Source organism: Rhinopithecus bieti, unplaced genomic scaffold (genome assembly GCF_001698545.2).
Source record: "Rhinopithecus bieti isolate Rb0 unplaced genomic scaffold, ASM169854v2 scaffold_6907, whole genome shotgun sequence".
Classification (NCBI taxonomy): Eukaryota; Metazoa; Chordata; class Mammalia; order Primates; family Cercopithecidae; genus Rhinopithecus; species Rhinopithecus bieti.
In genome coordinates this window covers 108,430-125,291 of record NW_016805647.1, presented here as the reverse complement: position 1 = coordinate 125,291, position 16,862 = coordinate 108,430, and the positions used below count along the sequence as shown (strand labels likewise).

The window sequence follows — 16,862 nt, the reverse complement described above, 5'->3', positions numbered from 1 at the left end:
CTGCAGGCCCAATGTGGCCTGTTTTTTCAAATGAAGTTTTATTGGAATGTTGACACTTCCTTTCACTTACACAGTATTTGTGGATGCTTAGGACCTCGATGGCAGAATTGAGTAGTTGCAACAGGCACTGTATGGCCCACAAATCTTCAAGTATTTACTGTGTGGCCCTTTCCAGAAAAGGAATGGCAACCCCTGATCGAATGCATTTTAGCTCAGATGTGAAAACTGGGTTTCAGGGAGGTAGAGAGACTTGCTCCCCATGGGTCACGTGGTAACAAGGAGGCAGAGCTGGAGTGGGAACCCAGGCCTCTTCTAGTGCTCCTCTGCCCCACCCATTCCACCCCCTGCCTTTCCAAAAGGCACTTCTTTTGTCAAGAGGACCTAACATCAGATCATGAACTCTGGGAGGCCCTGTCATATTCATTGTTATCATCAGCAAGGGAGCTGTTGTGTCTTGAGGGCACAGTAAATCTTGCTTGAGTGGTTGGGACTCTTGCCTGGTTTAGCATCTGCAGAAATCTTGATTTTTATCTGTGGGTTTTGTTTGAAATAGCCCTGTGTGGAGGTAGAACTACAATTATATTAATAAAAGCTTTCTGTGCTCCCAGGCACTGGGCTAAGCACTTACAATCATTATCACATTTAATTCTCAGGACAGTCTTGGGAGTAGGAATTCCTGGAAACTGAGCTCCTTGTCCAAAGCTATAGAGTTATCAAGTGGTGGGTGGAGTTGGGCTTCATGCCCCAAGCCTGCATTCTAAACCATCTCCCTGTGTGTGGAGTTAACAGTGAAGGGATTGTCCCTCCGACACAATCTGATGGAGGGACCATCCAGTTATGTTTCTTCTTCCGGGTACAGGCTAGGCCGCTGTCAAAGTAACCCAGATAGGATGCCTTCCTCAGGACAGAAGCTCATCTGTTACATGCAAGTCCAGGAGGATGTCCAGGCTGGGATGGCTGCTCCGTGATCATCCAGGCCCCTTCTCCCTCATTGCTCCAACATCCTCAACATGTGGCTTCCTCTTATGATCTAAGATGTTCTACCTCTGCCATCACTTCTGGATTTTAGCCAGGAAGAAGGGGAGAAGACAAAATAGAAGGCACTTCTTCTTTTTGGGAATGGCTTGGAATTTGCACACTTTTCCTCACATCTCATTGGCCAGAACTCAATCATGTGACCACAATGAGTTGCAAGGGAGGCTGGGAAATGTAGTCTTCAGTTGGGTGGCTCAGTCCCCAGTCACAGCCCTGGGGCTCTCTTGTTGAGGAAGAAGGGAAGAGTGGATATTGAGGGACAGTGGGCAGTCTCTGCCACAAATCGTAGCCACAGGGGTTTCCCTGCCGTGGGCTCTGTGAGGGTGGAGCTGGCCTTGACCATGGAGGTTCCTTGACTTAGTTTCCATTCTGCCCCCCACAGGTACAACTGCAAGGAGGAGTTCCAGATCCATGACGAGCTGCTCAAGGCTCATTACACGCTGGGCCGGCTCTCGGACGCCACCCCTGAGCACTACCTGGTGCAGGTGAGCTCAGGCGTTACCATGCCAGCCCACCCGCCACCTCCCGCCCCTGTCTCTCATGAGTTCCCTCCCTCACGTCCCTCTGGCTCTCCCCCACTTTCCTCATCTCTCTGCCCATCTTCAGAACTGGCAGGGCCCTAGGATGGAGCTAACACTGTGGTCCTCTGGTTGATTCCTGGTTCCCCAGCTCTGCCTTCCTACAAAAGCCCCTTTCAGGGACCTCCTACCCAATACCAGCTTTGCCTCTGGAAAGCATCTCCCTGCTCTTTCCTCCAGGCCTGGCTCAGACGTCACCTCCCACATGAAGGAAGCCCTCTCTGATGTCCCCTCTGGAGGAGTTGTCTTTCTTTTTCCTGCACTTTATGACACCCTTCCCCAGATCACAGAGAGTTATATATTGTGTCTATGTTTTCCATGAACTGCAGGCAACTTGAGGGCAGGATCATGTTCTTCTTGCCCCCATTTCCCCCCTCCCTGTCCCCTGGAGCCCAGAACAGAGCTCCATCTGCAGAAAATACCCCTGAGCTATCTGAGTGACCTTCCGGTGGCTCTCCCCTGCCAGGGTCGCTACTTTCTGGTGCGGGATGTCACTGAGAAGATGGACATACTGGGCACCGTGGGAAGCTGTGGGGCCCCCAACTTCCGGCAGGTGCAGGGTGGACTCGCTGTGTTCGGCATGGGACAGCCCAGCCTCTCAGGGTTCAGGCGGGTCCTCCAGAAACTCCAGAAGGACGGACATAGGGTAAGCATGTCACTTCCCAGGCAGAAGCCAGGCCCCCAAAGCCAGGGTGAGGGGCACCTCAGAGGGGCAGCTTTAGAGGTGCTGGAGGGGCCTGCTGCATGCTGGGGAGGTAGGGTGGTGGCCTGGACCAGGCCCTGCCTACCAGGACGGTCACTGCGGTTGGTCTGGTTGGGAAATTCTGGTAGATGTTGATTGCACGTCCTGAGTGGACGGCGGGGCACAAGGTCAGAAGCCTTCATAGACCCTACTTGGGAGTCTCGGGGGAAGTAGGGGGCATGACCGGGTGACAGGAGGAGCCAGCTCATAATTTGACAGCTTGCTGAATGGTGATCACCGCTAACACTTAAGTCCTGATGTTAGTCCTGTGATGGAGTGGCAGTTTGTCTCCCATTTTGCAGAGGAGGAAACAGGCCCAGAGAGGCTCAGTGACTTGCTCCAGGTCACACAGCTCATGAGTGGTACCCCAAGACTCAAACCCGGGCAGCTGAACTCCCAAGTGCCTGCTTTCAAAGACTGTTCTTACCTGCCAAATGTCAAGGCAGGGTTTTGCGTGTCCCTAGGACACAAGCTGAGGCTCTGCTGCGATTGTAGGTTTCTTGGGTGCAGCTGCATCTGAATTGACCCTGGGGTTAAGGTGGAAAGGCTTTGAATGAGACAGAATGGGTTGGGGGTGTGGGCTGTGTGCAGGTCCCATCTTCCTATCTTGATGATAAGTTCCTCAAGGGGACCGTCTGCCCACATTTCCCTCTGCCTGTATGGTGCTCAGTGAATGAATGATTGCATGGTCATGGGGCATTCTTTTCTTCAGCTGATATTCATCAAGCACCTGATTTATCCAGGACATCATGCTAGGAATTATGGGTACATGTAAATGACCAGGACATGATTTTGCTTACGAGGAACTTGTGGTCCATCAAGGGGGAAAAGATGCATTCATTGATAATACAAAGCAGGAATTAATGACAGGAGATTCAGATGAAGGACTCTTGGCCCTGACAGGAGGGAGGGGTCACTGCTGACCGGAAGGGTCACGATGAGGTGGCATTTAGACTGAACTTTGCTTCTTGGGTAGAATTCAGGTTTCAGGGATGGCGTGGGGTGCAGGGCCCTTGAAGAGGAAGGAACAGCTTGGGCAGAGGCCCTGTGGTGGGGCAGTGGTGCGGGTGTCTGTGCGGGATCATGGTGATGGCTTTCTTCCCCGTCGGGCTCCTGGCAGGAGTGTGTCATCTTTTGTGTGCGGGAGGAACCTGTGCTGTTCCTGCGTGCAGATGAGGACTTTGTGTCCTACACACCTCGAGACAAGCAGAACCTTCATGAGAACCTCCAGGGCCTTGGACCCGGGATCCGGGTAGAGAGCCTGGAGCTGGCCATCCGGAAAGAGGTGAGGACCAGTGCGGTGTGTGGGAGACCCCAGCCCACAGCCCAGTTTTGCAGATGCTCTTTCTGGGGCCAGGCCACCTGCTCTTACTGGCCCATGTTATGCCCTGCTTGGGTGAGTGGCTGGCTGCAAGGCTGGCTTACAGGCAGCCAGAGGAAGGACTTCCTATTCTAGCTCTCTTTGCCTCTGCCCCTTTCCCACCCTGTTTTTCTCCTTGATGCTCAACGTCTTTATTTAGAAAGGGTTCTGGCGGGCCAGATGCATTGGCTCATGCCTGTAATTCCAGCACTTTGGGAGGCCGAGAAGGGCAGATCACCTGAGGTCAGGAGTTCAAGACCAGACTGACCAACATGGTGAAACCCCGTCTCTACTAAAAATACAAAAACTTAGCTGGGCGTGGTGGCACATACCTGTAATCCCAGCTACTCGGGAGGCCGAGGCAGGAGAATCGCTTGAACCGGGTAGGTGGAGGTTGCAGTGAGCTCTGAGATCACACTACTACACTCCAACCTGGGCTGTAGAGTGAAACTATCTGAGTCAGTTCCCTCGGTGGGTCTGTGGGCCTGTTTCAGGATCCTTTGTCCTCCTCCTTTTCCATAATTGTGGAGGCCTCTGATACAGCTGACACACTACGGAGGTGTGTGAATAGAGTGTGGGGTCCCGGTGCCCCCAGAAATTTCATGGCAGGAACCAAGGCTGTGCCGGCACCCAGCTCTCTCCCTCTCCCATCCCCTCCAGGCCTCCTGTGTGCTCTGCTCCCCTCAGCTCCAGCTCTCAGCTGACCACACCTCTCCCATCCTGGCACTGGTGGCTTTGTGAATTCCTACACCCACTGGGCAGAGTGCTCCTGCCTGGCCACTGTGTGGGCACCCCGATTCCTTCAGAACTCCCAGGAAGGGCATAGAGAGCACCTCTGGCCATGTAGTTCCCTCGGGGCGGGAGGCGGGAGCAGAAGCCTGCCTGTGGCCTCTGCATGGCCTGGTCACTCCAGAGCTCTCAGCCAGAACACTCAAGGAGAGACCTGAAGTTCAGGCATGGCCCTCTGACCCCCACACCTCCCTCTAGATCCACGATTTTGCCCAGCTGAGTGAGAACACATACCATGTGTACCACAACATCGAGGACCTGCGGGGGGAGCCCCATGCTGTGGCCATCCTTGGTGAGGACGACGTGCATGTGACAGAGGAGGTGTACAAGCGACCCCTCTTCCTGCAGCCCACCTACAGGTACTCAGGCCTGGCCCCACGTGCTGGCCATGGGTGCTGCAGGTCCTGCTCTCCAGCTGCAGCTTCAGTTTCACCATCTGCAGGTTGGGCCGAGTGCCCCCGACCCATGTCTCCCACGGTGGGGCCCGTTTCCAAACAGTTCCTGGGAATAGGGAGTGAGGGGGATTCCCAGAGTGGGTGCCTGCCCAATGGGCTGCTCTCCCTTACCTGGCAGGTACCACCGCCTGCCTCTGCCCGAACAAGGGAGTCCCCTGGAGGCCCAGTTGGATGCCTTTGTCAGTGTTCTCCGGGTAAGTGGGGTGGGCACAGGGGAGGAGTCTTGAGAGTCGTCCCCACGGAGGTGCTCTCCTTCTGTGGTGTGTGTGTGAGCACGTCAGGGTGGACGTATGGTGGTGTCTATCTCCGTGTATATGTCTATGTGTGTCAGCGCCTTTGTGTGTGTCTCTGGGGAGTGTGTGTACATGTCTAAGTGTCATGTATCTGTGTGTTCCTGTCTGTGTGTCTCTGTGTGTGTGTGCACCTGTATGTAGGTGTGTGCTTGTGCATTCTCTTACGACAGAGCCCATCACTGACCACTGGCCTAGCTGCTGGCTGTGGCCGGGCTGCCAACTTGCTGTGTGGTCCCAGATTAATCGCCTCACCTCTCTAGATCTCAGCTCCTCATTTCTTTAGTGGAGCGAACAACTCTTGCCCCATAGACTCTTCAACTGACATTTCCTGAGTCCTGGCAGTTTCTGTCCAGCCCCCTTCGGGATGTTATCTCATTTCACTGGCATCTCGCAGGAGGTGTTAATACTGGCCTGATGCCCTCGGAGTTGCTCTCACTTCCAGTTCTTTGAGCTCCTCCAAGGCCTGGGGAGGGAGCAGGCGGAGCTGATGAGGCTGTGGCTTTGGCAGAAGAGGCCGAGACACCTACTGGAGCCCACTTTGTTGCAGATGGTGGGGCAGGGTGGGCTGATGGCATGCTTTCCCCTCTCAGGCCTCAGCCCAGGACTTCCTGGCCTCACTGGGGCCTGATCCTCATGGTCTTTCTCAGGAGACCCCCAGCCTGCTGCAGCTCTGCGATGCCCACGGGCCTCCCCCAGCCCTCGTCTTCAGCTGTCAGATGGGCGTGGGCAGGACCAACCTGGGCATGGTGCTGGGCACCCTCATCCTGCTTCACCACAGTGGGATCACCTCCCAGCCAGAGTGAGTGGCCCAGGGCCCAGCGTCCTGAAGGGCTGTGGGGCCGAGGAGGGGACAGGCTGCCCCACAATGTGGGGACATGTCTAGGAGCCCAGAGCCAGAGCTGGAAATTTGGCATCTGGGGTTCATTTCCTGGTTTGCCATAAGTCTTGCTGGGAGACCTGGAGAAAGTCACCTGACCTTTCTGGGCCTCAGTTTCCCTAGTTGGGGAAATGTCCCCTGCTTCCCACAACGTGATTCAGAAGGAACCTGTAGTCTGGTGTCCCCCAGCGGCCATATGAGTGGAGACAGCAGGCAGGTGGCTGTGTGAGACCTTTGGAAGAGCCCTGCTAATGTACTGACCCCTCCCTCGACAGGGCTGCCCCCACACAGGCCAAGCCCCTGCCCATGGAGCAGTTCCAGCTGATCCAGAGCTTTCTCCGCATGGTGTCCCAGGGAAGGAGGATGGTGGAGGAGGTGAGCTAGGGACACCAAGGGCCTGGGGCAGGGGTGGTGGAGGGGGACGGTCACTCCTCTCACTGGTCGGGGCTCTCTTCCTCCCCGATACCCTCCCCCACCTCTCTGCCAATCTTTTCCTTTCCTTCTCTTTTCTCTTTTCTCCTGCCATTCTGCCTTGACCCTGCTCCCCACCCCCCCACCTCCCTCTTCCTTGCTCTGGTCCCTGGCACCAGGTGGACAGAGCCATCACTGCCTGTGCCGAGTTGCATGACCTGAAAGAAGTGGTCTTAGAAAACAAGAAGAAGTTAGAAGGTATCCGACCGGAGAGCCCAGCCCAGGTGAGGCATGGAAGGATGTGTGAGTACCCTGCTTCCCTGTGAGCCCCACAGCCTGATTTCATTAGGCATGTTGACTGACTTCTTTCAGACTGACTTTTTCTGGCTGCTGCATCTCCCATGAGAAGAGCAGTTTTCAAAGGAAGGGGAGATAGCGGGGCTGGGCCCGCAGGAAGGACAAAGAAGAGGGGAAGTTTACTTTCCCTGACCAGGTCCCTTCAGCTGCAGAATAAACAGGACGGAGGAAGGGGCTGCTGGCCAGGGCTGCAGGGGCCCCTGGACTCAGATGCTCCCCAGGCCACTCATGGCCTCCCACTAGTAAAACTCCTGGTGTTTCTTTGGGAAGACTGGGGTTTGGTCCAGCTGGCTGCTTCTGAAAGACTTACGGACTCTAGGATGTCTCAGCAGACCCTGTCCCCATGCCCTAGCGAAAGGAGGTGGGCTTGATAGTGTTTATATCATACAGTGCATGGAAAGAATCTAAAAGCCACAGAGGTGGCTGCTGCTGCTTCTTTCTTGTTTCTTCTTCTCTTCCTCCTCCTCCTTCTTCCTCCTCTTCCTCCTCCCCCCTCTTCCTCCTTCCTCCTCCTTCTCTTCCTTCCTCCTTCCTTCTCCTTCTTCCTCTTTCTCCTTCTCCCTCTTTCTCCTTCTCCTTTTCCTCCTTCTCCTCTTCCTCCTCCCTCCCTCTTCCCTGCCTTCTCTTCCTCCTCCTCCTTATCCTTGCTTCTTCTTTTTCTTCTCCTCCTCCTTCTTCTCCTCTCCCTCCTCCCTCTCTTCTCCCTCCCTTCTTCTCCTCCTCCTTCTTCTCCTTTCTTCTTCTTTTTCTTCTCCTCCTTCTGCTTTCTCCTTCAATAGGGTCTCGCTCTGTCGCCCAGGCTGGAGCACAGTGGTGCAGTCATAGCTCACTGCAACTTCAAACTCCTAGGCTCAAGGGATTCCTCTACCTCAACCTTTTGAGTATTTGGGACTACAGGGGCATGTCACCACACCTTACTTTTTTAGAGATAGGGTCTTGCTATGTTGCCCAAGCTGGTCTTCAACTCCTGGCCTTAAGCAATCCTCCCGCCTTGGCCTCCCAAAACACTGGATCTTTTTCTTTTTAAAAATATTTTTTAAAGGCCGGGGACAGTGGCTCACACCTGTAATCCCAGCACTTTGGGAGGCTGAGGCAGATGGATCACTTGAAGTCAGGAGTTCGAGACCAGACTGGCCAACATGGTGAAATACTGTCTCCACAAAAAATACAGAAATTAGCTGGGTGTGGTGGCACCCATAGTACCAACTACCAGGGAGCTGGTGTTTGCCCAGTAGTACCAGCTATCAGGGAGGCTGAGGCAGGAGGATCCCACGAGCCCAGGAGTTCGAGGTGCAGTGGGCTATGATCGCGCCACTGCACTCTAGGCTGAGCAACAGAGCAAGACCCTGTCTCAAAAAGCAAAACAAAACAAAAAAACCCAAACCAAAAAAAAAATCCCATACAGTACTTAAAGCCTGCCAGAGTCCCTGGAATGTCACCCCTGCTGTGATTTACTAAACAGTCCCCCTCTTCTTGGACAATTGAGTTGCTCCAGTTCCCCATCAGTGTAAATACTTCTTTGTTTGAGCAGCTTCATGAGAATGAAGGCTGTTGTGTATTTAGGATTCTTTCTCCCCCTAGTCTAGATTAGGCATCAGCAAACTATGGCTTTTAGATCAAATCCAGCCTGCTGCCTGTCTTTGTAAATGTGTTACTGGAACACAGTCTTGCTGTTCTCTTCTGTACTGGCCCACGACTGCTCTTATGCTAGGATGACAGAGTTCAGTAGCTGCAGCAGGGACCCTGAAGCCTGAAAGTCTAGAGTATTTATCGTCTGGCCCTTTGTGGAAAAAGTTTGCCAACCCCTGGTGGAGATTCCCAAAGATGGGATTAAATTTCACCAAAGGGCATGGCCCTTCTTAGGGCCTCTCTGAATCTCACTTGCCCTCCAAAGGGTATTGACCCAGCAGGAGAACCTGGAGATCCGAGGGCCCTTGGGGTTCTCTCTGACAACCCACCATGTAGAGGAAGCTGGGCCGGAGTCAGGAGACGGGGAATCTAGCTGTTTGCTGTCAGCTGTGTGACTTTCAGGAAGTCACCTCGTTTCTCTGAATCTCCGTTTCCCTCTGTAAATTAGGAGTAATTAGGATGGCTCCCCTGGAGCACTGCACTGCTGTGAGGGTCTTTGTATTTCTTGTGGAGAGACTCCAGTNCCTCCTCCCCCTTCCTCTTCCTCCTTCCTCCTCCCCCCTCTTCCTCCTTCCTCCTCCTTCTCTTCCTTCCTCCTTCCTTCTCCTTCTTCCTCTTTCTCCTTCTCCCTCTTTCTCCTTCTCCTTTTCCTCCTTCTCCTCTTCCTCCTCCCTCCCTCTTCCCTGCCTTCTCTTCCTCCTCCTCCTTATCCTTGCTTCTTCTTTTCTTCTCCTCCTCCTTCTTCTCCTCTCCCTCCTCCCTCTCTTCTCCCTCCCTTCTTCTCCTCCTCCTTCTTCTCCTTTCTTCTTCTTTTCTTCTCCTCCTTCTGCTTTCTCCTTCAATAGGGTCTCGCTCTGTCGCCCAGGCTGGAGCACAGTGGTGCAGTCATAGCTCACTGCAACTTCAAACTCCTAGGCTCAAGGGATTCCTCTACCTCAACCTTTTGAGTATTTGGGACTACAGGGGCATGTCACCACACCTTACTTTTTTAGAGATAGGGTCTTGCTATGTTGCCCAAGCTGGTCTTCAACTCCTGGCCTTAAGCAATCCTCCCGCCTTGGCCTCCCAAAACACTGGATCTTTTCTTTTAAAATATTTTTTAAAGGCCGGGGACAGTGGCTCACACCTGTAATCCCAGCACTTTGGGAGGCTGAGGCAGATGGATCACTTGAAGTCAGGAGTTCGAGACCAGACTGGCCAACATGGTGAAATACTGTCTCCACAAAAAATACAGAAATTAGCTGGGTGTGGTGGCACCCATAGTACCAACTACCAGGGAGCTGGTGTTTGCCCAGTAGTACCAGCTATCAGGGAGGCTGAGGCAGGAGGATCCCACGAGCCCAGGAGTTCGAGGTGCAGTGGGCTATGATCGCGCCACTGCACTCTAGGCTGAGCAACAGAGCAAGACCCTGTCTCAAAAGCAAAACAAAACAAAAAAACCCAAACCAAAAAAAAAATCCCATACAGTACTTAAAGCCTGCCAGAGTCCCTGGAATGTCACCCCTGCTGTGATTTACTAAACAGTCCCCTCTTCTTGGACAATTGAGTTGCTCCAGTTCCCCATCAGTGTAAATACTTCTTTGTTTGAGCAGCTTCATGAGAATGAAGGCTGTTGTGTATTTAGGATTCTTTCTCCCCTAGTCTAGATTAGGCATCAGCAAACTATGGCTTTTAGATCAAATCCAGCCTGCTGCCTGTCTTTGTAAATGTGTTACTGGAACACAGTCTTGCTGTTCTCTTCTGTACTGGCCCACGACTGCTCTTATGCTAGGATGACAGAGTTCAGTAGCTGCAGCAGGGACCCTGAAGCCTGAAAGTCTAGAGTATTTATCGTCTGGCCCTTTGTGGAAAAGTTTGCCAACCCCTGGTGGAGATTCCCAAAGATGGGATTAAATTTCACCAAAGGGCATGGCCCTTCTTAGGGCCTCTCTGAATCTCACTTGCCCTCCAAAGGGTATTGACCCAGCAGGAGAACCTGGAGATCCGAGGGCCCTTGGGGTTCTCTCTGACAACCCACCATGTAGAGGAAGCTGGGCCGGAGTCAGGAGACGGGGAATCTAGCTGTTTGCTGTCAGCTGTGTGACTTTCAGGAAGTCACCTCGTTTCTCTGAATCTCCGTTTCCCTCTGTAAATTAGGAGTAATTAGGATGGCTCCCCTGGAGCACTGCACTGCTGTGAGGGTCTTTGTATTTCTTGTGGAGAGACTCCAGTTCTTTTTTTTTTTTTTTTTTTTCCCATTTGTTTTTTTGAGATAAGGTCTCGCTTTGTCATCTGGGCTGGAGTGCAACGGTGAGATCATAGGTCACTGGAGACTCAACCTCCCAGGTTCAAGCGATTCTCACACCTCAGCCTCATGAGTGCCTGGGACTATAGGCATGTGCCACCATGCCTGACTGATTTTTGTATTTTTTATAGAGATGGGGTTTTGCCATGTTGCCCAGCTTGTTTTGAACTCCTGGGCTGAAGCGATCTGGCTGCCTCAGCCTCCCAAAGTGCTGGGACTACAGGCGTGAGCCCTTCCAGGTTCCAGTTCTTAAGGGAGGGCCTCTGGCTCGCGGAAGGGTGTTCACACACTTGTCTTCCTCAACACAGTGGGTGCACAACCCTGACCTGTTAGGTGTCACTGGAGCTAAGTGAGGGAGCCCCTGCCTGTCTCGGGGCTGGGAGCCTGCTTGGGGAGACCAACCCTGCACCCAGAACCATAGTGCCTGGTGTGGTCACCCACATATCTCCCCGGACCGCAGATAACCACAGCAACTGGGATAGGGTGAGACACTTAGAAGAACTTCCAACCCTTCTGGAGAGTTCCAAGGCTTAACTCCTGCCCTTGCAGGGATGGGGACAGGGACAAGATGGGGACAGGCCCTTCCTTAACACCCTGTCCTCCCTCTCAGGGAAGCGGCAGCCGACACAGCATCTGGCAGAGGGCGCTGTGGAGCCTGGAGCGGTACTTCTACCTGATCCTGTTTAATTACTACCTTCATGAGCAGGTGGGGCCCGGGAGGAGCAGACCCATGTCCCCTCCTCCTGGGCCTCTTCCAGCCTCCCCACTGCAGTGACTGACTTGCTGTGGAGGGAGACCCCCCACAAGGAACTGGGGAGGGAAGGGAAACCAGGAGAGACCCAGATTCAGGAGTAGTCCCTGAGCAGCTGGGGATAGGGAGGCCCCACCTCTTTCCCCTGGGCCCTCGTTTCTGTTCTTAGCCAGGACACCAGATGTCCAGGTCTTCTCTCAGCCACTCTCTTGTCCCTGCCCCGGGCCATGTTGGCTATCTCCTGGGGCTTCCCCTGCCATGGTGTGGGCAGGGAGATTTCAGGATGGCCCTGTGCCCCTGAATTCCTCGTCTCTCTGCCTCGGGCTGCAGTATCCGCTGGCCTTTGCCCTCAGTTTCAGCCGCTGGCTGTGTGCCCACCCTGAGCTGTACCGCCTGCCCGTGACGCTGAGCTCAGCAGGCCCTGTGGCTCTGAGGGACCTCATTGCCGAGGGCTCCTTGGTGAGTGTGACTGGCATTCGGGGAAGTGGGTATGGCTGTGTACTGGCCCTGGCCCCTGAACACTGGATTCCTGTGGGTTTGGGGTAAGCATTGCACTCGCGGGTAAACAGGAGAGGCTGTGGGTGTTGGGATCCTCTTGTGAGCAGAATGGGATCATGCTCAGGCACCAGCAAGTATTTGCAGCTTTGGCCGCTATTCTGGTACCTTCTCCTCAGTCTCAAACCCAAGAGCTCTGGGCAGGTGTCTGGGATCTTTGCCTCCAGCTTCTTGTCTTTGAGCCTCAGCTTCCTGGTCTGGAGAGTGAGCACCATTGCTCTTCTTGCCAGGGCCGGGGGGAAGCTCCAAGTGCTTTGTAAACTGTGAAGCTCAGGTTCCACCCCACCCGCTGCCTGCCTTGGGCCAGGTCCTGACCCTTCCTGTGGCTGCAGTCGGCTGCTGTGGGTCCCAGGCTCGGTGCTCTCCCCACAGCGGGAGGACGATCTGGTCTCCCCGGATGCGCTCAGCACTGTCAGAGAGATGGATGTGGCCAACTTCCGGCGGGTGCCCCGCATGCCCATCTATGGCACAGCCCAGCCCAGCGCCAAGGTGACCCCTCCTCGGGGCCTGGGTCCCCCAGTGGGGTCGAGGAGGGAGGGCTGAGGGCTCACTGCCGGCCCTCCCGTGCCCAGGCCCTGGCGAGCATCCTGGCCTACCTGACGGACGCCAAGAGGAGGCTGCAGAAGGTCGTCTGGGTGAGCCTGAGGGAGGAGGCCGTGTTGGAGTGTGACGGGCACACCCACAGCCTGCGGCGGCCTGGGTCCCCTGTGACTCCTGACCAGCTGGAGGTGAGGCCCCCTGCCCTCTAGGCACCCCTTCCTCCGAGGCTTCTGGGGAGTGGCCTGGGAGGGTCTTCAGAAGGCCCCACGCTCCTGCATACAGATGGAGAATCTGAGGCCCTGGGAGGAGCAGTGTCAGGGAGTGGCCAACTCAGGATTCCCACTAAAGTACTCTGGTAACCTGCCTGGCTTTGGGGGTGGTTGTGACCCCTGAGGCTTGGAAGGTCAGGGATGGGACTGGAAGCCAGGGCCAGGCCTGGCCATGGCAGGCTCTGGCCTTTCAGGGCTATCCTAGAGCCTGCCCCAGTGGCCTGTGTCCTCCCTCCTGCCCTTCCCCAGACCCTGGAGGCCCAGCTGAAGGCCCATCTAAGTGAGCCTTCCCCGGGCAAGGAGGGTCCTCCGACCCACAGGTTCCAGACCTGGCTCACCACGCAGGAGGTCTTCAGCCAGCACCGCAGGACCTGCCCCGGCCTCACCTACCACCGCATCCCCATGCCGGACTTCTGTGCTCCCCGAGAGGAGGTGAGGGTGATGCTTAGGCTGAGGCCTCTGGGGAAGGACGGGAGGCCTCCCTGCCTCCCCTCTGGCTTGGGCTCTGGGAGAATGAAACGGCCCCAGCTTCTCTATGGGGCCCAGGGATGGTCTCATGGGGTTTTTCCGATTTGGCCCAAGTGGTTTATTCACATCCCTTCTAAGCTTTGTGTGTGTGTGTACATGTGTTTATTATGTGTTGTAGGGTGTGTGTGTGGGATAGGTGTGTGTGTGTTAGCGGGGTGTGTATTCTGTTACATGTGTGCATATGTGTTATAAGGTGTGTGTACGTGTGTTGTGTGTTGTAGGGTATATGTGTGTGTATTGTGTTATGGGTGTATGTTATAGGTGTGTGTATCAGAGTGTGTGTGTATTCTGTTACAGGTGTGTGTGTGTATTTGTTATAAGGGGTGTGTGTGTGTGTGTGTTGAGGGTGAGAGCATGTCCATGGTGTCCATGGTGTGCGTGTCTCAGTTGGGGACTGTGTATGGAGTGTGTGGGTGGCGTGTGGAGTGTGGCTATGTGTGTGCATGTGTTTTTATGGAGTTTGTGATGTCTCCCTTGTCTGTGTTGGGGACTGTGTATGGAAAACCATCTTTAGGGGAGTGGTGTGGTGTGTGTGGTAGGGTTTGTGGAGGGATCGTTAGGAATGCTTGTGTGTGGCATCCGTAGGTCTGTGACTGTGGGTGTCTCTGTAGTGTGTTTACGGGACGTGGATCCCTGTGTGGCATTGTGTGTCTGGCGTGTGTTGTGGTGCGTGTGTTGTAGGTAGGTCGCTGTGTGCTGTGTGTTTCTGGCAATGGGGTCCGTTTCCTGCCTGAGCCCTTCCTGGCGCATCGCTCCGCGGCTCTCACTGCCTGCGGTCTGCTGCCCCCCGGTGGCCGTGTGCTGCCAGGCTTCTCTGAGGTCAGGCCCCCACCCTCATCGTGGGACCAGGGTTGGGTCCAGTTCAGGTGGGTGGCAGGGCCAGCGGTCCATGTGCAGCCCAGGGGCGCAGTACACAGGGGTGGCGTACAGGTGCATGTCCTGCCTGGTGGAAGGTGGGCACCTTGAGCCCCAGGTGCATACTGTGTTGGCTCACACGTCCTGTCCGGGTGCTTGGTGTGAGGGTGGTTACAGCTGCACAGGTGCAGCTGTTGACACGCACATAGTCTCATGTACTCTGGTGAGTTTTGTTTGTGTGTGCAAGCTTGGGGGCCTGATAGTTTCTGGCCCAAGGACAGTGGCTGGGGCTGCCATGTGGATGGGGCTGCCATGTGGACGGGGGGCCCCATTGGGGTCTGGGCATCCAGGAGGCACCCGCTGACCCAGACCTTGCTCTCCCCACCCAGGACTTTGACCAGCTGCTGGAGACCCTGCGGGCCGCCCTCTCCAAAGACCCACGCACTGGCTTCGTGTTCAGCTGCCTCAGCGGCCAGGGCCGTACCACGACTGCGATGGTGGTGGCTGTCCTGGCCTTCTGGCACATCCAGGTACGTGTGGCCTCTCCAGGGAGATTAGAAATTTGCCCAGAGGGGAGTGGACTCTCAGGTCCCAGGCACACAGGTCCTGCAGGAGGGTATGAGGGGCACAGACAGCCTGGTGTGGTCCCAGAGCCCCTTCCATCAGTTTTGGGCAGCCCCTCAGTCCTCCTCAGCAAGGAGCTCCTGGCATTGGGAGGGGGCTTCTGTCTTAGCAGCTGTCCTCCCTCAGGGCTTCCCCGAGGTGGGTGAGGAGGAGCTCGTGAGTGTGCCTGATGCCAAGTTCACTAAGGGTGAATTTCAGGTGAGCATGCCCTGCGGGGTCCCTGGGGCACCTTGGGATGGGAGGGGGAGGAGGAGGACTCCTGCTCACAGGTCTAGGGGTCCTCAAAGCACGTCCCAATGCTGTCACCTCTGCCACCTCATCATATCAGTGCTTCCCTGTTCCCATTTTATAGATGAGCCCAGCAAGGCATGGGACAGCTTGGCTCTGGGGCCCTGGCAGATGGCTGGCCATGGAGATGTGGGCTGGGCCCCTCCCTGCCCAGCCTTGCTGCTGGGCTCCTGTGTGCCTTGGGGAGGTCACTGGCCACCGTCTTGTCTGGGTAATGTTGATAAGAACCTCTCAGCACCTTCAACCCAGCTGTGGTTGATGACCTTGTGTGGGTCACCAGCCTACTCTGCTCTGCGTGTTCCCCTATTTCAGATTAGGGTACTGGATGGCCAGCCACAAACATTCCAGATATAGTCATCCATGTATTGTGCACCTACCACATGCCACAGGCCTTCTTCTCAGGCATTCCAAGAGTCATGGCAACGTCTCTCAGAGTTGACCCATGGCTGACCTGCAGTTGGCAGCACAGTTGGCTCTTGTCTCACTGGCTACCTTCGCTACTTGCCCCTCCCCTGCCCTCGCCACAGTCCTGAGGCCCTGACTGCCGTGGAGCACCTCACACTTCCCAAGCTCTTGCAGCCTCTGGGCCTTTGCATATGCTGTGCCTTCTCCCTTCCTTCTTCTGGCTGATTCTCTGATTCTTTCCTTTTTTCTTTTCTTTTTGTGGTAAAATATGCATAACATAAAATGTACCATTTCAACCATTTTTAAATGTACAGTTCAGTGGCGTTAAGTACATTCACGTTGTTGTGCAACCATTGCCACAACCCATCTAACTCCTTCATCTTGCAAACAGAACTCTGCCCTCCTATTCAGTAATAATTCCCCATCCTTCCTCCCAGCAGCCCCTGTTCTACTTTCTGTCTCAATGGATGTAACTACTCTAGGAATCTTCTATGAGTGGAATCATACAGTATTTGTGTTTTATGACTAGTTCATTTCACTGAGCATAATATTCTCAAGGTTTACCCACATTGTAGCATGTGTCAGAGTTTCTTTCCTTTTAGAGGCTGAATAATATCCCATTGTATGGATAGACCACATTTTGTTTCTCCATTCCTCCATCAAGGGACACTATTTGCTTCCACCTTTTGGCTGTCATGAGTGATGCTGCTATGAAGTGCATTGTACATGTAGCTGAGTCCCTGCTTTCCGTTCTTTTGGGCATATACCCAGGAATGGAATTACTGGGTCCTATGGTAATTCTCTTTACTTTTTTGAGGAACCAGCATGCTGTTTGCCACAGGATGTGCACCATTTTACATTCCTACCAGCAACACACAAAGGTGCCAATATTTCCACATCCTCGCCAACACTCAATTTCTGTTTTTTCTTTTCTTTCTTTCTTTTCTTTCTTTTCTTCCTTTCTTCCTTTCTTCCTTTCTTTGTTTCTTTCTTGAGATGGGGGTTTCACCATGTTGGCCAGGCTGGTCTCGAACTCCTGACCTCAGATGATCCACCTGCCTCGGCCTCCCAAAGTGCTGGTATTGCAGGCGTGAGCCACCATGCCCAGCCAGTTTTTTTTTTTTTTTTTTTTTTGGATGATAGCCATCCTGCTGGGTATGAAGTGGTATTTTGTGGCTTTGATTTGCATTTCTCTAATGATTAGTGATGTTCAATATCTTTTTATGTGTTTATTGGC

General features: G+C 54.3%; 1 protein-coding gene across 10 annotated transcripts in view; it reads left to right on the top strand.

Annotated features, from left to right (window-relative positions):
- PALD1 (phosphatase domain containing paladin 1) overlaps positions 1–16,862 on the top strand; it is a 112,117-nt gene that overhangs the window by 69,258 nt on the left and 25,997 nt on the right. For 7 of the 10 annotated variants that reach the window (XM_017873133.1, XM_017873136.1, XM_017873131.1 and 4 more), the window contains 15 exons: positions 1,418–1,520; positions 2,080–2,259; positions 3,476–3,640; positions 4,703–4,863; positions 5,078–5,153; positions 5,900–6,051; positions 6,405–6,504; positions 6,720–6,824; positions 11,421–11,516; positions 11,892–12,020; positions 12,489–12,605; positions 12,689–12,844; positions 13,175–13,357; positions 14,698–14,838; positions 15,059–15,130. In XM_017873133.1, coding sequence (XP_017728622.1) covers positions 1,418–1,520; positions 2,080–2,259; positions 3,476–3,640; positions 4,703–4,863; positions 5,078–5,153; positions 5,900–6,051; positions 6,405–6,504; positions 6,720–6,824; positions 11,421–11,516; positions 11,892–12,020; positions 12,489–12,605; positions 12,689–12,844; positions 13,175–13,357; positions 14,698–14,838; positions 15,059–15,130 — 1,936 coding nt within the window. Of the gene's footprint in view, positions 1–859; positions 1,101–1,417; positions 1,521–2,079; positions 2,260–3,475; positions 3,641–4,702; positions 4,864–5,077; positions 5,154–5,899; positions 6,052–6,404; positions 6,505–6,719; positions 6,825–11,420; positions 11,517–11,891; positions 12,021–12,488; positions 12,606–12,688; positions 12,845–13,174; positions 13,358–14,697; positions 14,839–15,058; positions 15,131–16,862 lie in introns of all 10 variants that reach the window. The other 3 variants (XM_017873140.1, XM_017873138.1, XM_017873139.1) reach the window with 3 other exon arrangements.